The 22752-nt window shown below is 57.8% G+C and overlaps 2 protein-coding genes across 2 annotated transcripts in view; both read right to left on the bottom strand.

Annotated features, from left to right (window-relative positions):
* Positions 1-449: 449 nt before the first annotated feature.
* Positions 450-3122, bottom strand: RABAC1 (Rab acceptor 1). The gene is made up of 5 exons (XM_008160233.3): positions 2942-3122; positions 2448-2660; positions 1927-2024; positions 765-866; positions 450-682 (listed from the first exon to the last, which is right to left on the bottom strand). The coding sequence occupies exons 1-5, from the start codon at positions 2995-2997 to the stop codon at positions 594-596; spliced, it is 558 nt and encodes a 185-aa protein (XP_008158455.1). The 5' UTR covers positions 2998-3122; the 3' UTR covers positions 450-593.
* A 4356-nt stretch (positions 3123-7478) lies between these two features.
* Positions 7479-22752, bottom strand: part of LOC103303226 (glutamate receptor ionotropic, kainate 5) — a 79632-nt gene continuing 64358 nt past the window's right edge. Inside the window, exons 23-41 of the mRNA XM_054710748.1 lie at positions 22404-22517; positions 22160-22294; positions 21458-21575; positions 21068-21336; positions 18666-18864; positions 18476-18585; positions 18261-18395; positions 15502-15694; positions 15030-15205; positions 14804-14940; positions 14363-14513; positions 14107-14275; positions 10647-10801; positions 10443-10566; positions 9529-9674; positions 8859-8989; positions 8355-8456; positions 7908-7999; positions 7479-7581 (exon numbers count right to left, since the gene is read on the bottom strand). Of these exons, the coding sequence (XP_054566723.1) occupies positions 7553-7581; positions 7908-7999; positions 8355-8456; positions 8859-8989; positions 9529-9674; positions 10443-10566; positions 10647-10801; positions 14107-14275; positions 14363-14513; positions 14804-14940; positions 15030-15205; positions 15502-15694; positions 18261-18395; positions 18476-18585; positions 18666-18864; positions 21068-21336; positions 21458-21575; positions 22160-22294; positions 22404-22517 (2685 nt within the window). The 3' untranslated portion in view covers positions 7479-7552. The remainder of the gene's footprint in view (positions 7582-7907; positions 8000-8354; positions 8457-8858; positions 8990-9528; positions 9675-10442; positions 10567-10646; positions 10802-14106; positions 14276-14362; positions 14514-14803; positions 14941-15029; positions 15206-15501; positions 15695-18260; positions 18396-18475; positions 18586-18665; positions 18865-21067; positions 21337-21457; positions 21576-22159; positions 22295-22403; positions 22518-22752) is intronic.

Here is a 22752-nt window from a genome sequence, read left to right as displayed (position 1 = left end):
TACAAATGCTGTTGTTTATGCGGACACCCCTTTCCTTCTGGGCGTCTGGAACGTGGGTCCATGTCAGACAGAGGCTTCTGTGACCAGCCCCAGGGGAAAGCCTGGCACTGACCCTCCCCACGTGCTGCCACAGGTCGCCGCTGGAGGACGGAGCACGCCCTGTGCCTCCGCTGGGACACTTGTGCCTGGTTTCCTCTCCACTTCGCCCCGTGTGCCTTTATCCGTTGCCCATTTTGCTTTGTATCTTTTCACAATAAATCACAGCTGTGCACCCAGTCTTCCCAATTCTTTCCTCCTCCTTCCACCTGCCACCACGGGCCATGCTCGCATATTTTACTTATTTATCTTGCCTGTTGTCTTCCCCGCGCGGCAGGCCCCCTCTGCCTCGGTCTCCGAGGTTTCCCAGCATCACCCCACACAGACCCACAAAATATCCAGGGAGAGTATGGTATGTGCTGAATGACAACTACCACAGCTTTATTTCCAAAGCTGGTCCCCTGGGCTTATGATGGGAAGGAGCTGCCGGCTGGAGGGGCAGAGCTGTGCGGGCAGGGACAGGGATGGGCAGCTGGCTCTGGAGGCTGGCAGACCCCTCACACTGGCTCCATCTGCAGCTCTTCCCCGTCCACGGCCTCGATCTGGTGGAAGGCGGCGTGGGAGCCAATGACCACAAGGGTGGCTCCTGCAGAAAAATGGACAGTTCAGGGCCTTGCTCCCTCTCCTGGTCCCCACTCCCACCCCCACTCCCCAGACCCTGTACTTACCCAGAACCCAGAAGACGGCTGAACCTGCGCCAGCCAGCCAGAAGAAGGGGAAGGAGACGGCTCCCGCCATAGCATACTGATGGGCGGGGCTCACCTCTCGGCCTGGGGGACAGACAGCATTGGGGAGCTGTTCTCTCCCAGAGTAACCCCCCAACAGTCCAGTGGGAGCCTCAGGATCACCCACACTCCTCATGCCAAGGCCCTCCAAGTCCAGGCCCGACCGCGTCTCCAGTGTCTTCGCTGTCTGCCAGAACACAGCACACCTTCCTCAGCCCCTCCCCCTGCCTCCAACCCACTTCCTCTGGGAAGCTCCCGGCTCCCACTCCCCCCAGACTAGGGCTCTCCTGCTCCAACCTGCTCTCACGCAGACCAGGAGTCTCAAACTGGTGGCCCAAGGGCCAAGTCTGACCTGTAAACGCACAACGTTCCCCAAGAATTTGACCTGAGGCTGACAGAGAAACCAAACTACTTCACGGAACAGCACAGATTTCTGGTTTATCGGCAGACTAGAACAGATGTGAAGGCCCCGGGGCGGCGGCAGCTGACACCAGGTCGAGACTGTGCTCCAGCCGCTCCCTCCATGCCCTGTGCTTGCCCACCATCCTCTCCACTGGCACCTTTGTCACGCACATAACTTGCAGACCCCTGTAGGACTACCTGCCTATCGGATCCCAGCTGCTCCCTATCCCCACTCCAAACCTTGAGCACCCCACCCAGGGACTCAGGCCCCTTTCTTCCCAATAGTGCTTGGTGCCGGTCTGGGACCACATGAGCCACAGGCCTCAGCTTCCCTCTCTGAGAAGTCTCAAGATTTTTCTGATCCCCACCCCACGAGGCAGGACCAGGATGGGGGCAGATCTAGGCAGCGCAACGTCGCCACCTGGTGTCCAGTGTGGGTATCTACAGCTGATGCTTTCCTCACAGAGGTTTAAGGGACAGCAGCTAGGTGGAGAGTGGGTTCCGGGTATCTTACCCTAGGTTTGGGGAATAAAAATGTGGGTGGCTGAGACTGAGTGGAGCATCTGGTGCGTCTGAGATTTTAGGGTTTGGGGGATCTGGTGTCGATCTAGGCGTGGGCAGACTTGGGTTTGGGTTCTAAGGCTTTTGTTCCAAGAGACCTGGATTTGAGGGTCTAGGGACCCATTTGCAGGGGATTTCTCACCGAAAAGTACAAGCTTGGACTGCAGTGTGCGCAGATAGAGGATGTAACAGGCACCAAAGAAGACGGCCAGGGCCACCAGCAGCATGGGAGATGTAACCCTGCAGGGGGGCAGGGAGGCATCGGTCAGGCAGTTGGGGCTGGCCCACCCAGGGGGGACCCGGACCTTCTACACCGGCGGATGGCGGCTATGTCCCAGAGGTCTGGCAAGTTCAGGCCACATTTGGTCAAACTGGACAGGCTGATTGGGAAGTCGGGACCAGATCTTTGGTGAAAGAGCGGCAGAGCTATCCCCTGGGGGCAGGGCCTGGCCACTGAGAAGATGGGATGGCTGGTGGGGGCGGGGCCTGGCCGGTGGGAGCGGGGCCTGGCCGGTGGGGGCGGGGCCTGGCCGGTGCGGGCGGGGCCTGGCCGGTGGGAGCGGGGCCTGGCCGGTGCGGGCGGGGCCTGGCCGGTGGGGGCGGGGCCTGGCCGGTGCGGGCGGGGCCTGGCCGGTGCGGGCGGGCCTGGCGGAGGGCACTCACACGCAGTACACGATGAGGCCCAGGAACACGAACACGTAGTTGCTCTGGTAGTACTCCACGTTTCGTACGAGGCGCTGGCACAGCTCGCCCAGGTTGCGGGGCCGCGAGAAGCACCGCTGGTCCACGAAGGCACCCCAGGGCCGGATGGCGGCGCGGTGCCGCTCCAGCCACTCACGGCCCACGCCGGAGGGGATCAGTTTCGGCAGCAGAGTCCTGGTGGGCAGGGCCAGGTCAGTGGGAGCCGGGCTGGAGGCCGGACCCCCAGCCCAAGAAGGCTGCGGAGGCCCGGACTCCGGGGTCCTGGGGGGTAAGGGTGCAAGACTCCTGGACGCTAGGGGAAGGGGGCTGAGGGCCCAGACTCCTCAGCCCTCGAAGAGGAGACCAGAGGCCCAGACTCTAGTGTCCGGGGGCCTGGATTCCTGGGACCCGAGGGAGGAGGGAGACGGAAGGCCCGGGAGGGTCTCGATCAGGGGGGCTACACCCGGCCTGCTCACGTGGCGCTCAGCCCTTCTGCCTCGGCATCCTTCTGCTGGTCCTTCTCGGCTGCCATGTCTGCGTCGTGAAGGGTAGAACCGCTGTAACGAGCCCTGGGTCCTGCGGACCCCGCCGGCCCCTCGGGATCCGGGCCCCACCCAGCAGAGCCTACGTGGCGCCGTTCGGGACTGAAGTTCTGTCGCTGAGCATTGTGGGAGTTGTAGTTCTGTTGATGTTGGGGAGGGTGGACTCCATGATGGTGGTCTGGCTCGCAAAACATCCTGGGAAATGTAGTCGCGCAAAGTGACGACGAGCGCCTCTGGGCATTGTGGGAGTTGTAGTTCCAGAAGTCGGGGGTGTGGCGTCGGGAAGATTGTCACTAGTGGCCATTAAGGGAGCTCTAAAGGCAGAAGCAGGTGTTATGTATAATGGGGACCGTGTAGCGCTGTCGTTCTGACTCTAGAGGGCATACGAAACACTTGGAGACTTCACAAAAACACTGATTCAGCAGATCTGGGGTGAGGCCCATTTATCTGATTTTTAAAAGTTCTTAGGTGATGCTGCTGTTACTGATGCATGGACCACGTTTTGAACAGTGAGACTGTAGAGAATTCATAGGAATCTTGTTACTTCCTTCCTCAAGAGGCAGAGACTAGTGAGAGGGCCATGGTTGCTGGAAGGAGTATCTGAGGTGGGGAGCAAAACTTCCCCCACAACCCTTGGGCTCCCAGAGATGAATGGTTTAGGACTAGGAATCTAGAGACACCCCTCCCCCCTCCACCACCACCACCCTCCGTGAGTAGGAAAGGGAAGTTGGGAAAGGGAAAAGGTTGAAATTTTTAAAAAGGGAGTTGTGATAACCAAAAGAGCTGAGTGAACCTCAGTGGATTCCCCTGAACAACGAGGACCCTGACAGTACCCACACTCAACGGGGTTATGATAATTCAGCTACGTGGTCCATGTGAAGTGTTTGAGTCTTGACCCTTAGTTCAATAAATGATAGTGGATGTTATTGCTACTATAGTATCATGCATGTTATGGTTATTTCCAGAGTTCAGCCTTCTCAAATTTAACAGTAAGATATTAAGGGCTGCGGGCCTCTTGGATATCCCAAAATCTGAGACTTGGGCCTTTCTTTTCCCTAGTTCCCACATCCGTGTTTCTCTCAGTCTTTGCCCCTACCCTGCCTCTGAGTGAGTTGTGGCAAAATGACTGGCATTCTAACGGGTGCACAAAACAGCCTCGAGAATGTGTGTGAAGTGTCAGAAAGCCGAGACTGAGGGCCTAATTTTTCAAGGCTGGATTCCCACGTGGGATAGCCAGGCGACTCTTAACCCCAATTCTTGTTTTCCAAGGTCCACATCCCTTTTGGGTTTGGGCTTTGAGGTGGCAAAGAGCCAGTCAGCCGGGGAATTAGACACAAACTTCACGTGATCAACTTGGCATGGTACAGGGTGATCTGGGGAGGCAAGGAAGCAACTGCCCCTAAGGGGCCTCTACCCCTGCTCTTACCCAGGAGGAGCTGGGAGAAGGGTGTTGGAGGGCACTCCCAGGAGGTGGGGGACATCCTTCTGCCAAAGGGACTAGTGGAGCAATAGGAGGGGGCCCCTGAGGAGGGTCCTAAACTGAAGCTGAAGGGGCCACACTGTGAGGACCTGATTGGCTGTTACTGTTTATCAGCCCCAGCTTTTGGTCCAGTCTCCTTCCGTTTCCCACTTGGCTTGAAGAAAGCAAAGGAAGACAGTGAGTGCACAGGTAGCCCAGGGTGTTAATGGGGCAGCACCGAGTTCAAAGTGGTGGGAGCAGCAGGGGTCACAGTGAAAGAGCCCCCTAGAGGAAGATAAATATTGGGGAGCAGAGTTGGAGGCAGAGGTCCAGAGTAGCTGCCTCCTCACATGGCCTACCTTGGGAAATTTGGATTTGACTTTTGTTATGAGAGCTGCTGGATTGCCTTCTAGGAACTCGATGAAGGTGATTTTACTCCATAGCCCACCAGTACTTGCTCTGAGCAGAGGACATAATGGGCCGAGGCCTGCAGGTGTTGAACAGCATGGGCCATGGACGGTGGTGGGTCCAGGGGCCAGGACGTTGTTGGCAAGGCCTCTAAGAAGGCATGGGAGGAACTTTGAATCAAGGGTTTGGGGAGAGGGGGCCTTGTCCCAGAGGCAGTGTGGAAGAGGAGACCCTCGAAACAGATATTGTGGGAGACGGGGCCGCAAGGCAGAGAGAGATATTGTGATATTCTCCCATCGGAGAATCCCTGAGACAAGGCGATAGTGTGAGATCGGGTCCTTGAGAGAGGGGACCTATGGCAGGGGGCCCCGATTTAGGGGGATGGTGGGAGATGAGCAGGTCGCCTGAGAAGAGTGGGAGGTGGGCCGTGGCCCCATATGCCTCTAGCCTGAGGTCTCCTTCCTGCCTCTTGGATCCTCAGAGGAAGAAGAGCTGGGAGGGTGAGAAGACCTCAGTACAGGTCATCAGCAACCTGGGTTATCTCCCTGCTGTGTGACCTCAAGGAAGTCCCTCCCCTCTCTGGGCCTATGACTGCCCTCGTCTCTGGGAGCATCTCTTACCTGGTACCTGATGGATGAAGTCGTTTCTGCAGTCTCCCTAGGAAAGGTCCGGGCTCATGCAACCCCACCCCTCAGACTCAGGCTCTCCTTCAGCATTGTTTTGTGCAGTGCACATACCCACTCACCCTTGTGAGCTCTTAGCATCCTGGCCCCAGCCCCTCCGCTGACTCACATCTCTGGGCTGTGTTGGAAAGGCTGCCTCAAGGGAAGTGGTACACCTGCCCAACCAGAATGGCTAGCCGAAACCGGTTTGGCTCAGTGGATAGAGCATCGGCCTGCGGACTGAAAGGTCCCAGGTTCGATTCCGGTCAAGGGCATGTACCTTGGTTGCGGGCACATCCCCAGTAGGAGGTGTGCAGGAGGCAGCTGATCAATGTTTCTCTCTCATCGGTGTTTCTAACTCTATCCCTCTTCCTTCCTCTCTGTAAAAAATCAATAAAATATATTTAAAAAAAAAAACAGAATGGCTAAAATTCAAAAGACTGACTATATCAAGTGTTGACAAGGATGTGGAGCAAAGGGAACTTCCAGGCACTATTGGAATGCAAAATGGCACAAGAGCTTTGGGAAAGGCCTAGCTGTTTCCATGAAAGCTCAACAGAGTCCACCCCATGACCAGTAGTCTCCCTGCTATGCAGGTACCCAATGTGTCAGTACTGGAATGTCCCTGTTCCTAGCAGCACCAATGACGATAGCCCTCAAAGTGGAAACAGCCCAAGTGTCTGTCAACAGGAGGACAGACGGACACGTTTTGTTATAGTCACGCAGCGGAATGCCACGCAGCAACGAAGAAGAGCGGGCTACCGGTGACACGCGACAATGTGGCGTAAGGGACGATGCTCCAGCCAACGGCGCCACGCCGGCCCGTTGTACAGCGTGGATGTGATTTTTTCCATTGTGGAGCTGTGCCTTTAAGATTTGTGCACTTCACTGTATGAAAGTTTACCTCAATAAAAAGAGAGAGAGCCCTGGTCAGTGTGGCGTAGTTGGTTGGAGTGTCATCCCATACACCAACAGGTGGCAGGTTCGATTCCCGATCAGGGCACATACCCAAGTTTGGGGTCCGATCTCTGGTTGGGGCACTTACGGAAAGCAACCCATTGGTGCTTCTCTCTCACATCGATTTTTTTTTTTTTTCGTTCTCTCTCTCTCTCAAATCAATTTAAAAAGAGAGAAAAAAAAATTAAAAAATAGCACAGTGACTTGGAGCTTGGATAGCCTCTACAAATCCCAGGTTTGTCTCCTCTTGGCTGTGTGACCTCGAGCAAGTCACTTTCCCTCTCTGTGCCTCATCCCTGTGAGGATTCAAAGTGTCTATATACATAGAGTGCTTAGAAGAGGGTAGAGCACAGAGTGGATGCTCAATGAGTCGCCAGCATCACGTCATCACGGTCGTCACTGTCATCACCTCCCTGGGGCCCTCTTCCAATACGCGAGGATCCAGAGTGTGACGCGCATCCTCTCCCCTGTTCTGATCCCATCATCCCATCGCCTATCGCCCGTCGCCGGTCGAAGTCAGGCTGCTTGCTTTCACTCGAACCCTGAGATTCTGTGACTCCCAAGCTGGTGCCAGTCCATATTCCTGGCATTGTGTGAGTCCCCCAGCCACGTGTGCCAGCACAGGGCACACCTTCCCGCACCCCCTTCCAGTCCGGAAAGCAAGCACAGCACACACCGTTTCTCTCTCCCCACTGATATATTTGATAATTGTCCAGAACCAGAGACGGCATCAGCCAGGGTGGGGGACGCTGAGGGGGAGTAAAAAAGAGCCCAGGGAGGGGGCTGGGAAGTAGAGGGAGCAGAGGGAGAGGAACAGAGACACAGAAAAGAGAGGAGAGAGGCGGGGACGGGGTTGGGGGGGTTTGGGGGGGGGGAGAGAAGCCAGCAGGGTGTGGGGACAGAGGGAGGGGGCCGGAGATACTTTGAGGGGGTGGGGCCAAGGTGGGGACCAAGGGGAGAGAGGGCCCCTCCCCAGAGAATACAAAATTGGGGGGACTGGAGGGGGCTCTCCTGGGCTTCGGGGGCAGGGAAGAGATGGGTGAGGTGGTGGGGTTGAGGTCAGTAGTAGGTTTCCTTCTCCACCCAACCTGGAGAGGAAAGAAACAGACACGGAGAGAGACAGGCATGGGGAGAAGCACCAAGACAGAGAAAAAGGGAGAGACACACACACAGGAAGAGACCAGGAAGGAGAGGACGACACACGTGGACGGACAGAGAGGAGGCCCAGAGAGGCAGGGAGAGGAACGAGTTGGAAAGGGAAGGGAGAGGAGGACATAGAAGGGAGGTGGGGAGACAGAGAGCGAGGTTAGCGTCAGACCGGCCGCCGGGGTGCCGCCCCGCCCCGCCCCCGCGGCGCCTGCCTGGTCCCTCAGCCACTCCTCTGCCCCGCCCTTGTGCCCCTGTAGCCCCTCACCCCCGGGGTTCCTGCGCAGGATGAGTTTGCGAATTTCGTCATAGACGAAGATGAGGAAGCTGTAGGGGAAGGCACAGAACCACCAGCTGGGCCTGCGGAGAGGGGACAACAGGAGGCGAGGCGTCAGTGTGGGGCCGAGATGGGGCAGCGGGCAGAGTCCCAGAGGACGGGAGGGGCCGCCTGAGGGGGGTTCTCCCTTGGTCCCTCCTGCCCACAAGAAGGGGTGCCTTGGCCATGGCTGCGGGCCGGGCTCTTCCGAGCACCCACTGTGAGGACACCCCACAGTGGAGGGGGCGGCTTGGTGGCATCAGAACAGGGGCTGCAGTGGGGACCCCGGGAAGGGCGTTCCGAGAGACACCAAGCGAGGGGCCTGTGAGAGAGCCCCCTGGGGAGACTCCGTAGGGCGCTCAGGCGGCAGGCAGTCCTGGGAGCTGTGCGGGCACTCACTTGAGAGGGTACATGCGAAGGGCCACGTCCATGCCGGGGCAGTAGGACAGGAAGGCAGCGAGGGCCGTCTCCTCGAACAAGCCGAAGATCAGGATCTTGTTCCTGGAGGCACAGGCAGGGCTGGACCCAGCAGCCCTAACCACCCACAGACAGAGGCACACCCAGGGCAGGCAGAGAGGCCGGCGCAGAGACACGGGGAGACGGAGAGGCAGAGGGGGATCCAGGCAGATGGCCACAGTGGAAGACAAAGACAGGAGGGCAGAAACCGCGAAGACACGCAGGCAGGCAGGGGCGTGAAAAGGTAAAGCAGATCTGGAGAGGGACCCAGGGGACCCCCCCCCCCCCCACACACACCAGAGATACAGAGATGGAAAGAGAGAGAGAGAGAGAGAGAGAGAGAGAGAGAGAGAGAGAGAGAGGGAATCCAAGACAGATGGGTCATTGGAGACAAAATCAGGAAACAGCCGGCGGGGCGGGGAGGGGAGGCAGCCGGCGCGCCCTCACTTCATGCCCTGCTGGAAGACCGAGTTCCTGCGGGTCTTGCAGATGATCAGGTCGGCCCACTGGACCACCACGATGCTCACAAAGAAGGCCGTGTGGCACGTGAACTCCACCACTTTCCTCTGCTCGTACGTCTGCAAGAGCCACGACCCGCGAGCAGGCCGGCCGTCAGTGTGGCTGCGGCCCGGCCCCCAGGCTCCCTGTCTGCACCCGGGCAACGCGGGGACTCTCCCGATGGGGTCCCCCAGGGCCTCAGAAATGTCTCCCCTCTCAGGCTCAGACCCCGTGGGACGTCAGGGATGTACTAGGAAGGAGAGGTTAACGGTGACCTCAGTCGTCCGTTGGGGACCGGGGACCATCCCTGGCATTGAGGGGAGTGGGAGGAGGGCGAGGACCCCATGGGCCTCCTGAGGGGACGGACACCACTGAACTTTTCAGGGACAGACGGCGATGGGAAGAAGGCGACGAAGGTGTCCCGCCCGGCAGGGCAGAGAGTGTGTGGCCCGCAGACGCCAGGCCCTGACAGGCTGGGCCTCGAGCACCGGAGGCCCTGCGTGTCCAACAAGGGTCTTGATCTGGACCCTGGGGCAGGAGGGCCATCGTGGGGAGCAGGACAGGGTGGGGGGACGCTGGCCGGGAGCCCCGGCCATGCTGCGGGGCCAGCCCCACTCACCCACTGCTGCCCGTAGCTGTCCTCAAGGTCATTGACGGTGCGGTCGTCCCAGTTCAACCGGATGCCCACCAGGTTGCCAGGCAAGAAGCCATTTTCTGCCAGGATCACAAAGTAGGAGAAGAAGCCTCCGAGAGCTTGGATCATTCCTGAGAGGAGGAGAGAGGGGAGATGTGGAGAGGCTCGGGTGGGGCTGACGGCCCGCCCACGGCACCTCTGGGCTTCTTGAGACCCCCGCCTGGCGGAGGGTGGGCCCCCTCAGTCCTCTTGCTGAACAGCATCCGGGGCTGGGCCCTCAGAGGCCCGTCTGGTGGCGAGCGCCTGAGATGGGTCACCTGGGACAGAAGCCTCGGGGAGAGGGCTCCCCAGACGGATAACCTGGTGGCCCGCTCCCACCTTGCGAGGCCACCTGAACACCAGGACATCCCCGAGGACCCTTGGGCTTGTGTCTTCACCATGTGCAGGAATGACCTCCCCGGCTTCTGGTCACCACCGGGAAGCCTCTGCTTCCTGGGACATCCCAGTGACGGGGAGCTCAGCGCCTCTAAGCCTCAGCACACATCACCTCTAGCAGCAGGCGGCGGAGGAGGCAGAGAGAAATGCGAAGACATTCACTCCCGCCCTCGTAGAGCTCACAGGCTGGTCTCATCCTTCCCATCACGGAGGTGGAGCAGCCGGGGGCCAATCCCGTTCTGCTACTCAGCGTCCCTTGTGCCCCCCGGGTGCGCCCCCTCCAGGCCTGTCCCCCACCGTGGTGACCACCACCCATCCGAGAGCCCCCTCTTCCAGACCTGTAGCTCCAAGTCCCACTTGTTCTCCACTCATCAGCACAAGGACCTGGGTGCCCACAGTGGCCAGGCACTGCTCTAGGTCCCGGGCCAACGGCCGAGGTCGAGGCGGGGTCCCCAGATCCTCACCAATCTGCCCGTAGGCCATGCTGATGAGCCGTTCGTTGACCAGCTTGTCCGTGCGGGGGTTCCTGGGCTGTCTCTTCATGATGTCGCTCTCTGCAGCCTCGTAGGCCAAGGAGATGGCAGGCACCTGGGCAGGAGAGGCCAGGTGAGCCGGGGAGTGAGGGACCCCGCGGCCCCCCCGGGCCCTGGGCGTGGCTGTGGGCTCACCATGTCAGTGCCCAGGTCGATGCAGAGGATGGTAATGGTGCCCAGAGGCAGTGGGATGTTGGCCATGATGAACAGTAGGAAGGGTGTGATCTCGGGGATGTTGCTGGTCAGGGTGTAGGCGATGGACTTCTTCAGGTTGTCAAAGATCAGGCGGCCTGTGGCAGGGACAGGTTCAGACCTCAGGTGCTCACGCCCTCGCACCCTATTCCCTCTGCCCCTTCCCCGCCCAATGCACGGGTCCTTTCTAACCCATCTCCTCACCTGCCCACTGTCCACACAAACGTCCAACCATGTCACCCCTGGCCAAACCGTTTTTTTTTTTTTAAAATATTTTAAATAAATATTTTATTGATTTTTTACAGAGAGGAAGAGAGAGGGATAGAGAGTTAGAAACATCGATGAGAGAGAAACATCGATCAGCTGCCTCCTGCACACCCCCTACTGGGGATGTGCCCGCAACCAAGGTACATGCCCTTGACCGGAATCGAACCTGGAACCCTTGAGTCCGCAGGCCGACGCTCTATCCACTGAGCCAAACCGGTTTCGGCCAAACCGTTCTTGAAATACAATCGCTCTGGAAGACCATATGGCAGTCTCTATTCAAGTTAAATCTTCCCCTTCCCTATGGACCCAGGAAACCTGCTTCTAGGTTTTTACCCAAGGGGAATCGGTGCTTATGTCCACCAAAAAGCAAGTGTGAATGCTCATCATAGTGTTAGTCACAATAGCAAAAACCAGAACCGACCCCCGTGTCCATTGACAGGGGAGTGGATAAATAAACTGGCCCATCCATACCGTGGAATACTACCACTCAGCAGGAAAAGGATCAAGCTGTGTCACACCCAACTCCATGGATGAGTCTCACAGAGGCTCCACTGAGTGAAAAAAGCCACACACAAAAGCTTTCATATTGCAGGATTCCATTTAGATGAGATCTGAAAGTGACTTCTAGTGCCAGAAGTCAAGCTAGTGGTTATTTCTGGGAGCAGGGATAAAGACTGGAGGGGACCTGGTGAAGCGCAGGGGCTGGTGGTTGCACGATGTGCACATGGGTAAAAGTCACTGAGCTGCCCACCTTACTGTACATGTCATAATCCAACAGCCCTGGATGGTTTGGCTCCGTGGACAGAGCATCGGCCTGTGGACTGAAGGGTCCCAGGTTCGATTCCCGTCAAAGTCACATGCGGGCTCGATCCCCAGTGTGAGGTGTGCAGGAGGCAGCCGATCAGTGATTCTCTCTCATCATTGATATTTTTATCTCTCTCCCTCTCCCTTCCTCTCTGAAATCAATGAAAATATATTTTTAAAAAATTCAATCAGTACAGTGTGTAGAAAGGACAAAGAAACTAAAGATAACTCCAGCCAGCCCCTTGCTCCACCATCTCTCATGTGCTGAGAGACAAGAGCAACAAGGCATGTTGTGAAGAAGGAACAGGAGCCCTAGCTGGTTTGGCTCAGTGGATAGAGCGTCGGCCTGCGGACCAAAGGGTCCCAGATTCGATTCCGGTCAAGGGCACGATGTGTTTCTCTCACATCGATGTTTCTGTGTTCCCTTATCTCATCCAGTCTCCCTAGAAATGAATGGAAAAATATCCTCGGGTGAGGATTAAGGAAAAAAAAAAAGAAAAAAGGAGGAGGAGGAGGAGGAGGAGGAAGAGGAGAGGAAGAAGAGGAGGAGGAAGAAAGGGACAGGAAAGCAGGCTGCAGGCAGGTATGGATGGTTTGATCACCTTCGTGTAAAAATAAGACGATTAGGTGTTCACACCTGCTATTCCCTTCCCCTCTAATGCATGCACTGCTCTCCACAAACTAGTGGTATCTCATCCTAAGACATTTATGGATGAAACAATTACTTAAATGTGCTTGAACGGGATCCAGAGTGTGCAGTGGGGGAGGGGAAATGAAACAAGATCTGCATGAGCTGTAACTGTCCGAGCTGGGTGACGGTGACAGCGGGGTTCACTGTGCCGATCACCCTGCTTTGGAGATACCAGGGACTTCCCCTTCTGGAAACTAAACTCTGTTTTTGTCACTCCAGAGAGGCCTTGTCCACCCTCTCTAAGGAGGAAGGAGCCCCATTATTATCTGTCATAGCACCCCACTTTCTTTCTCAGCACTTGTCGCAATTCGCAGTTATGCATTTATTTGTTTGTGGACTTAAAGCTGTCTCTCCCACCGAGGGACCATGTCTGCTGTGCTCACAGCGGCATCTCCAGCACCCTGCGTGATGCATAAAGTAGGATCCTAGTAAATGTCTGGAAGGCGTGAGCACACGTGTCCATGCGTGTGTGCATTGCATGCGCACAGATGCACAGGGTTAGCCATGGTGTCCTCTGGGAGGCAGGAGACAAGGGAGAGGGCGTTTAGTTGGTCACTTTAGGCTCAGCTTTCCTGTTTGAATTCTCTCGTGCATGTAATTTTTTACACGGGGGGGGCCTTTCAGGTGGGGAGGGAGAAGCTGGGAGAAAGGACACGGCAGCACGAACAGCGATCACTTCTGGGGCAGTGGTCGGCAAACGGCGGCTCGCGAGCCACATGCGGCTCTTTGGCCCCTTGAGTTTTTAGCAAAGGCCAGCTTAGGAGTACCCTATAATTAAGTTAATAACAACGTACCTACCTATATAGTTTAAGTTTAAAAAATGTGGCTCTCAAAAGAAATTTCGATCGTTGTACTGTTGATACTTGGCTCTGTTGACTAATGAGTTTGCCGACCACTGTTCTGGGGGGTGAGGCTTCGGGTAATTCCAACTTCCTTCCTCACGCTTCTCTGCATGTTACATAATCACCACGAGCTACTCTGATGATCAGAATAAAATTTAACGCGAACAAGCCCAGCCTGGCCTGTGCGGCTGTTGGCTGAGCGTCCTCCAGGCACCGCAAGGCTGCTCTTGACCCCAGGAGGGGGTGTGCCGGAGGCAGCCCATCGATGTTGCTCTCACACTGATGTTTCTCCCTCTCTCTCTCTCCCTTCCTCTCCTTATAAAAATCAATAAAAATCCTTTTTTAAAAATGAGCACAAGCCCATCGGGGAGGGGGGCCCGGGCTGTGTGGCCTGGGCTCGCAGGGCCTCACACACTCAGCTTCCTCTGCCCGCAGCTCCCTCCCTGGCACCGCCAACGAGAAAGTGCCCACATCCTGGTCCTGGGAGGCTGCCTGGACCCTGGCCCCCGGCTGGGGGAGGGCTCCTGCGGGACCCTCTGCTCCCGGGGTTGCACTTACAAGGGTTTTAAAAATGCTTCTGAGTCTCCTCACCAGCCTGGGCCTGCGCTGGGCAACGCTGGGCCCCGGAAGGAAGCCCCACCCCCGGGGGAGGAGGACTGAAAGGAGCAGCTCGGGCTCCTCGGGCACAGTGGGGTCCCGGGGTCTCTTTGCCGTGCACCCCACTGCAGCACTGGCCTAGGCCCCTCCCCCTTCCCCAGCCTCATGCAGGGACCCGTGTCCAGGGCCACCGGCCACTCACCCTCCTCCACACCCGTGACGATGGAGGCAAAGTTGTCGTCCAGCAGAATCATGTCCGCCGCCTGCTTGGACACGTCAGAGCCAGCGATGCCCATGGCCACCCCGATGTCGGCCTTCTTCAGCGCCGGGGAGTCGTTCACGCCGTCCCCGGTCACAGCCACGATTGCGCCCTGCAGGGAGAGAGGGTGAGGAGGGTGAGGGGCCGCCCCGCGTCCGGGCCTGCCCCCCCACCTCCCCAGGAGCCGGGCGCCGCCCACCTGTCTCTGACAGCCCTCCACGATGATGAGCTTCTGCTGGGGGGACGTGCGGGCGAAGACGATCTCCGTGTGGTTCTGCAGGATCTCGTCGATCTGCTCGGAGGTGAAGTCCTTGAGGTCGGTGCCGTGGATCACACAGGCCTTGGCGTCCCTGGGAAGAGCCGGGAGAGGTCAGGACGTGGGGGAGCGACCGACGGGCAGGGAGCCGGGCAGGCCCGGCCCCCGGACAGGAGAGGCAGAGGACCAGGCTCGGAGGCCGAAGGTCAGGGAGGCTGAACGACCTGGTCAGGGCCACATGGCCCGTGCGTGCGAAGCTGGGAGGCGAGACTGCTCCAGCCTGTGGGTCCTCACGCGTGGAGGAGGAACAGGACGGGGCGCCGAGGCCACAGAGGAGGCCCGGCAGGAAGGGGGACGGCGGCCCCCTGGGGAGACGGTGCTCACCGGGGGTTGACCTGGCTGACGGGAATGTTGAGCCGGGCGGCAATGTCCTCCACCGTCTCGTTGCCCTCGGAGATGATGCCCACACCCTTGGCGATGGCCTTTGCCGTGATGGGGTGATCGCCCGTGACCATGATGACCTGTGGGCAGTGTTTGGGGATGGTCCAGCCTCCGCGCTGGCCCCCGGGGCGCCGGCCCTGTCCCCCCCCCCAGCGGCCCCCGGCCACACCTTGATGCCTGCACTGCGGCACTTGCCCACTGCGTCCGGGACGGCCGCCCGGGGCGGGTCGATCATGGACATGAGGCCCACGAAGCAGAGGTTGTCTGTGGTGAAGTTCACGTCATCGCAGTCGAAGGCAAAGCCCTTGGGGAACTGCTCCTCGGGCAGGTAGTAATGGCAGAAACCTGGTGCAGAGACGGGGCGGGGCGTGAGGGCTCCACCCCGGGCCTCCGGCCTCTTGCCCCTCAGCTCCTGGCCTCCAGCCCCAGTGGAGTGGCCTCCAGTCCCCCAGGGGGCCAGACAGTCAGCCAACAGTCATTTCCTCAGCCGTCATCCCCTCTCATTCATTCATTCATTCATTCATGGTGCATTCTGGGAGGCCCTATTCTGAGCCAGCTCCGGGCAGGGTCACCCCGTCCTTACCCCCGGAGAAGACCCCGCCCCCGCTCCCGCCCCACTCAGCCCCACCCGTGGTGCGCACCCAGCACGCGCTCGCCCAGGCCCCCAAGCTCCAGGTAGGCGTTCTGGAAGGCTTCTTTCATCTCCTCATCCAGGGGCTGCTCCTTGCCCTGAAGCAAGATGGTGGCGCAGCGGTCCAGGATGCGCTCGGGGGCGCCCTTCATCACCAGCAGGTACCGGTTGTCGTTGGGGTCCTCGGTCTCGTGGATGGAGAGCTGGGGACAGAGGAGAGGCTGGGTGTGCCTGAGCCTCACAGGGACCTGGCGCTGCCCAAACCCGCAGGGAGAGGACCCCAGCCCCACCAGAGCCAGGGGTGCCGGGACGGGCAGCTCCCCCAGAGCCGCTATCTACACCGCCAGCTGCCATCATCTGTTTCTCAGGCCCTTGCTGAGCTCTGCTCTCCCCGCCAGCTCCTGTCTCTGCACCGCGGGTGTTTCTGCCCCTCTGAGTTCCTCACAGCAACACCCGCTGTCCACAGGTCACGTGCCTCTCCCCCTGCCCTTGGCCTCCCCCGACTCCTCCTTATCCCACATCTGAGCCTCCCCACATCTGGTTGGCTCGCCTGTGAAATACACCCAGATTCTGACCTCCAGGCCACCCCCACCTCTCCCATGGACCATCGCAGCAGCCTGCACACTGAACCCCCACGCAGCCTTCCCGGCCCCAGACCGTTGCTCCCCACAGCAGACAAGTCCTTTAACCATGTGAGTTCATGGCAAGTGGTGCAGCCACTTTGGAAAACAGTCTGGCAGCACCCCAAAATGAAGGGTTCCCACGTGACCCGGCCACCCCTTAGGTATACCCCAAAGAGACACGCCAACGGCTCCCCTCCAAAAACTTGTCCCGTGAATGTTCGCAGCAGCGTTATTCACAGTAGCCGAGAGGAACAAACCAGGTGTGGCCTGTCCATACAATGGAAGACTCTCCGGCCGCGAACAGGAATGAACCACTGGTCCATGCTCCACCATGGACAAACCTTGCAAACATTATGCTGAGTGAAAGAAGCCAGATACAGCCGAAACCGGTTTGGCTCAGTGGATAGAGCGTCGGCCTGCGGACTCAAGGGTCCCGGGTTCGATTCCGGTCAAGGCCATGTACCTTGGTTGCAGGCACATCCCCAGTAGGGGGTGTGCAAGAGGCAGCTGATCGATGTTCCTCTCCCATCGATGTTTCTAACTCTCTATCCCTCTCTCTTCCTCTCTGTAAAAAATCAATAAAATATATTTAAAAAAAAAAAAAAGAAGCCAGATACAAACGGCCATGTATTGTAGGATCCCATTTATGTGAAAAGTCCAGAACAGGCAAATCCATAGAGACAGGAAGTAGATTAGTGGTTGGCCTGGGGCTTGGGGAGAGGGGGGAGGTTGAGGGCAACAGGTATGGAAAGTGGGGTTTCTTTCCGAGGTGATAAAATGTGCTGAAATGGACTGTGTAGGTGACAGCGCATACCCGTGAAAATACTAGAACTATTGAGTTGCACACTTTAAATGGGTGAGCTATGGCATGTGAATTATCTCTCTCTGAAGCTGTTTAAAAATGTGAGTCAAGCCCCGGCTGGCATGGCTCAGTGGTTCAAGCATCGGACTGTGCACCAAGAGGCCGAGGGTTTGATTTCCGGTCAAGGGCAGGTACCTGGGTTGCAGGTTCTATCCCTGCCCCGGTTGGGGCTCGTGTGAGAGGCAACCAGTTGATGTGGCTCTCTCGCATCAATGTTTCTCTCTCTCTCTCTCTCTTCCCCTCTCTCTCTTCTGTTCTCTTTAAAAATCAACGGGAGCTCTAACTGGTTTGGCTCAGTGGATAGAGCGTCGGCCTGCGGACTCAAGGGTCCCAGGTTCGATTCCGGTCAAGGACATGTACCTTGGTTGTGGGCACATCCCCAGTAGGGGGTGTGCAGAAGGCAGCTGATCGATGTTTCTAACTCTCTATCCCTCTCCCTTCCTCTCTGTAAAAAGTCAATAAAATATATCTTAAAAAAAAAAAAAAGAGTTCCTTCTCTTAAAAAATAAAATAAAAATAAAAATCAACGGGAAAAAGGAAAACAATATCCTACGGTGAGGATTAACAAACAAAAAAAAAATTAAATTAAAGGACATAAGTCAGGCCCCATCTCTCCCCGGCTCAGGGCCCTTCTGTGGCTCATGTCCCCAACAGAGTCACAGCCAAGTCCTCTCCACGGCCCAGAAGGCCTGACAGGACCTGGCCCAGCATCCACTGCCCTCAGCTCCCACCACACTCCCCGGCTTACTGCTCTGCCACACTGGCTGCCGGGCTGTCGTTGAAACACGTCAACATGCTCCTGCCTCAGGGCCTTTGCACATGCTGTGCCCACTGCCTGGGACACTCCCCCCCGGCTCCCACCCTCAGCACGACGACCGGCAGAAATATTCCCTACTTCCTTGTGCCTTTGTCATTGTCTGTTTTCTAGCACTAGGGAGTACGTTCCACCCGGGGGACTCACTGCGGTACGTACCCCCAGGACCTAAACCAAGTGTGTGACACTCGGTGGCTGCTCAAAAAAAATTGGAATGAATGGAAGAGATCCCCAAAACGTAGCGTTCCCTCGCTCTGCTGCGGGCAGATCTTTACTCCTCCGCTTCCTGCTCCGGCAGAGGCCTCGCCCTCACTCAGCTCTGCTCCTCTCCCCGCCAGGCGGGTACTATCGTTCCCATTTTACAGATGGGGACACCAAGGCTCTGCGAAGACTAGTAACCTGCCCAAAGCAGGAGGGCAGCAGGGCTGAGCGCTGAGGCATCAGAGAGAAGGGGAGGCCCAGGCCGGTACCTGGTATTTGTTGGTGGAGTTAAAGGGGATCTCGGCCACTTTCTTGTTCCGTTCCCGCATCAGCTTCACGGAGCCGGAGGACAGCTCGATGCACTTGAGCAGGGCCGACTCAGAGGCATCGCCGGCCACATCCCTCTGGGGAGAGAGGGCCGTCAGGGCAGAGCAGCGGGGCTGGGCGCGGGCAGGGCCAAAGCCAGGCGGGCAGCCGGACCCACCTTGAGCACCGGGATGTTGTCCTGCCCGCCCTTGAAGACGGCCCTGTTGCAGAGTCCGGCGATGTGGGACAGGGCCACCCAGGTGTGCGAGCTCTTGTCGAACGAGGTCCCTGGAGGAGGCACGTGTCAGCCAGCGCTGGGGACACTCGGGGCCCGGCCCCCTCGGCCCCCGCCTGGGCCCCACCCTCACCTGACTGGTCCTCGGTGGTGTCGGCCTCGTGGATCTGGTTGTCAAACCACATGTGGGCCACGGTCATGCGGTTCTGGGTGAGGGTCCCTGTCTTGTCCGAGCAGATGGTGGAGGTGGAGCCCAGGGTCTCCACAGCCTCCAGGTTTTTCACGAGGCAGTTCTTCCGCGCCATGCGCTTGGCCGTCAGCGTCAGGCACACCTGCGGGCGCACAGGGACAGGCAAGGTACAGGCAGAGGCCGGCGCAGGGTGGGACCAGCCACGTGAGTGCCAGCCACCCAACGGCCTCGCCCAGGGAGAAAGGTGTCACCCAGCAATTCCACCCCAAGGCACAAACCCACAGAAAAAGGTGTCTCAAAAGACACGTACTGGGACGTTCACAGCAGCAGCCCTTACCATAGGTTCCAAGTGAAAACAACCCCAATGCCCAGCAACAGCAGGAGGGACAAGGAAATTGTGGAATAAAGGTGGAATACTATACAGCAGCGAAAAAGAGCAAGCTACTGTTGCAGGCAACTGCATGGATAAAGTTAAAAACTATGATGTTCGCCAAAACCGGTTTGGCTCAGTGGGTAGAGCGTCGGCCTGCAGACTGAAAGGTCCCAGGTTTGATTCCGGTCAAGGCCATGTACCTTGGTTGCGGGCACATCCCCAGTAGGGGGTGTGCAGGAGGCAGCTGGTCAATGTTTCTCTCTCATCAATGTTTCTAACTCTCTACCCTCTCCCTTCCTCTCTGTAAAAAATCAATAAAATATATTAAAAAAAACAAACAAACTATGATGTTCAGCCCTCGCCTTTTTGCTCAGTGTATAGAGCGTCGGCCTGCAGACTGAAGGGTCCTGGGTTCGATTCTGGTCAAGGGCATATGCCCAGGTTGCAGGCTCGATCCCCAGTAGGGGGTGTGCAGGAGGCAGCCGATTCATGATCCTCTCTCATTACTGTCTCTATCTCTCTCTCCCTCTCTGAAATCACTAAAAATATATATTTTTAAAAAACAGGATGTTCAGAAAAAAAGAAAAAAAAAAGAATGAGAAACAAGAATTGACACTGAGCCAAAACCGGTTTGGCTCAAGTGGATAGAGCGTCGGCCTGAGGACTGAAGGGTCTCAGGTTCGATTCCGGTCAAGGGCATGTACCTTGGTTGCGGGCACATCCCCAGTAGGGGGTGTGCAGGAGGCAGCTGGTCGATGTTTCTCTCTCATCGATGTTTCTAGCTCTCTATCCCTCTCCCTTCCTCTCTGTAAAAAAATCAATAAAATATATTAAAAAAAAAAAAAAGAATTGACACTGAATTATTCCAATTGATCTGAAGCAGGAAAGCTATGCTTCAGCGGGGCCGGTGTAGGGGTTACCCTGGGGGTGGGCGCAGGGGCTGGATGAGGTCTCCAGGGGATTCTGGGGAACTTGAGCTGGTGCAGCTGACATGAGTGTTTCATTTGCCCAGACGCTCAGGCTGTGCATTCTCACGTGCAACCCTGGGTGTGTACATCAGGTGTCTATGAAAAGCCTTTGACCAGGTAGCTTCAAATATGGTAAAGTGGAAAACTCTGCCTGCTCATACATTGACTAAAAGGATCAAGGGGCAGACTAGTCTTCCTAGGACCGTCCCGTCCACGTGCGTGAAAACTCCTAACACGCTGCAACGTGCGCACGCCTGCGGGAGGAGCGGAGCGCGGACTTCCGTAATGGGGCTGGCGGCTGGGCAGAGGAAAGGGGACTGTTACCTTATTTTTAAACTACTTTAAGGTCTTTTTTATTTTTTAAATATATTTTGTATTGATTTCAGAGAGGAAGAGGGAGAGAAACAGAATCATCAATGATGAGAGAGAGGATCATTGATCGGCTGCCTCCTGCACACCCCCTACTGGGGATCGAGCCTGAAACCTTGGGCATGTGCCCTTGACTGGAATCGAACCCGGGACCCTTCAGTCCGCAGACCGACACTCTATCCACTGAGCCAAACCAGCTAGGGCTTTAATGTCTTTTTTAGATTTCTAGCACTATCACTACGGTGTACTTCTTAAATTTGTGAGTTAACTTCAAAAAGGTAGAACTGTCAGCCCTTTCTTTATGCCTTGTAGTGTTTCTCAAGATGGTTGTTTGTTTGTTTGTTTTGTTAATGAGGATCTCTGAGTCCCAGGACCCTCCTCATTCAAGATCTAGGAGGCTCAGCCCGAAAGACTCAGATTGCCCTTATCAAGAACATTGAAATCCACACCCCAGCCCCTCCTCCCGCAGACCTGGGGTCTGACTCTCAGCCCCCTCTCCCCCAGGACTCAGGGGTTTGGGTCCCCAGCGCCCTCCTCCCTCAGACCCAGTAGTATGGGGTCCTCCTCCCTCAGACCCAGGGGTCTGGACCCCCAGCCCTCCCTCCCCCAAGCCCACTGTTAAGTCCAGGCCTTACAGTGACCGTGGCCAGCAGGCCCTCTGGGACATTGGCCACGATGATGCCGATGAGGAAGATGACGGCCTCAAGCCAGCTATATCCAAGAATGAGGGAGAGGACGAAGAAGGAGACGCCCAGGAAGACGGCCACGCCAGTGATGAGCTGGATGAAGTGCTCAATCTCGATGGCGATGGGCGTCTTGCCCACCTCCAGCCCTGAAGCCAGGGTGGCGATGCGGCCCATGACAGTGCGGTCCCCTGTGGCCACCACCACGCCCCGAGCCGTGCCTGCGGGGCCAGAGGGGGTTAGGCTGAGGGGTGGGGAGGAGCTCCGTGAGGTTCAGAGGGACCTGAGCCCGTCTGGACCAGCCCTGCCCCGACCTGGTGCCCCCACCGCGCCCCCGCGCACCTTCCACACAGTTGGTGGAGAAGAAGGTGATGTTCCGAGTCTCCAAGGGGTTGTCGTGTGTGCAGTCCGGAGAGCGGGTCTGGGGTTCTGATTCGCCGGTCAGGGAGGAGTTGTCCACCTGGGGGTGGGGGCGGAGCAGAGAGGGCTTAGCCAGGGGCCTGGGATCAGGGGCTATTTGTCCACAGGAGACTGGGGGGAGGAGGGGATGTGGGCCTGGACTCCTGGGTCTGAGGGAGGAAGGGCTGGGGGCCTGGACTCCTGGGTGTGAGGGAGGAGGGGCTGGGGCCTGGACTCCTGGGTCTGAGGGAGGAGGGGCTGGGGGCCTGGACTCCTGGGTGTGAGGGAGGAGGGTTTGGGGCCTGGACTCCTGGGTGTGAGGGAGGAGGGGCTGGGGGCCTGGACTCCTGGGTGTGAGGGAGGAGGGGCTGGGGGCCTGGACTCCTGGATCTGAGGGAGGAGGGGCTGGGGCCTGGACTCCTGGATCTGAGGGAGGAGGGGCTGGGGGCCTGGACTCCTGGGTGTGAGGGAGGAAGGGCTGGGGGCCTGGACTCCTGGGTGTGAGGGAGGAGGGGCTGGGGGCCTGGACTCCTGGGTGTGAGGGAGGAGGGGCTGGGGGCCTGGACTCCTGATCTGAGGGAGGAGGGGCTGGGGGCCTGGCCTCCTGGCCACTCCAGGAAGAGCAGAGCAGGGCCCCAGGCCCACCTTGCAGCCGTGGGCTGAGATAATCCGCAGGTCTGCTGGGACTCGGTCTCCACCCTTGATCTCCACCAGGTCCCCGACCACCACCTCCTCAGCATTCACCTGCATCTTCTCACCTTCCCGGATCACGAGGGCTTGCTGGGGTGGGATGGAAAGGAGTCACCTCCCGAACTCTCTCCCCGTGTGGTCACTTGGCACGGCGCCCACCCCTGTCCCCCCCCCTTTGGCCTTTTCCGGGCACCCGCACCTGGGGAACCATGTTCTTGAAGGACTCCATGATCTTGGAGCTCTTGGCCTCCTGGTAGTAGGAGAAGCAGCCGGTGATGATGACCACGGCCGCCAGCACGATGCCCAGGTACAGCTGCGGGGAGACGCAGGGTCACGCTGGCTGAGCCCTCCCCGGCCCCACCCGAGTGTGTGGAATCTGGGAAGGGAGCTGAGTGTCAGTGGGGGTTTGCCATTGTGTGTCTGACCCCAGGGCTGTGTCCATGGGAAGGTCTGTGTGTCTGAGTCTCTCTTGTCTGTGAGTCTGTCTGCCTATCATGTGTGAGTCTCTCTCTCTCTCTCTCTTTTTTTTTTTAATATATTTTATTGAT

This window comes from Eptesicus fuscus, chromosome 21 (genome assembly GCF_027574615.1).
Source record: "Eptesicus fuscus isolate TK198812 chromosome 21, DD_ASM_mEF_20220401, whole genome shotgun sequence".
NCBI lineage: Eukaryota > Metazoa > Chordata > Mammalia > Chiroptera > Vespertilionidae > Eptesicus > Eptesicus fuscus.
The sequence above is the reverse complement of the archived record's forward strand: the minus strand, read 5'-3'. Positions and strand labels throughout refer to the sequence as shown.

Bases quoted from the DNA above. Each gene is read 5' to 3' on its own strand.
- RABAC1 (XM_008160233.3), bottom strand. From the start codon at position 2,997: ATGGCAGCCGAGAAGGACCAGCAGAAGGATGCCGAGGCAGAAGGGCTG. The intron at 867-1,926 runs GTGAGAAATCCC...TCTGTCCCCCAG, and splicing joins GTCCAAGCTTGTACTTTTCG to GCCGAGAGGTGAGCCCCGCC. The intron at 683-764 runs GTAAGTACAGGG...ATTTTTCTGCAG, and splicing joins AGCCGTCTTCTGGGTTCTGG to GAGCCACCCTTGTGGTCATT.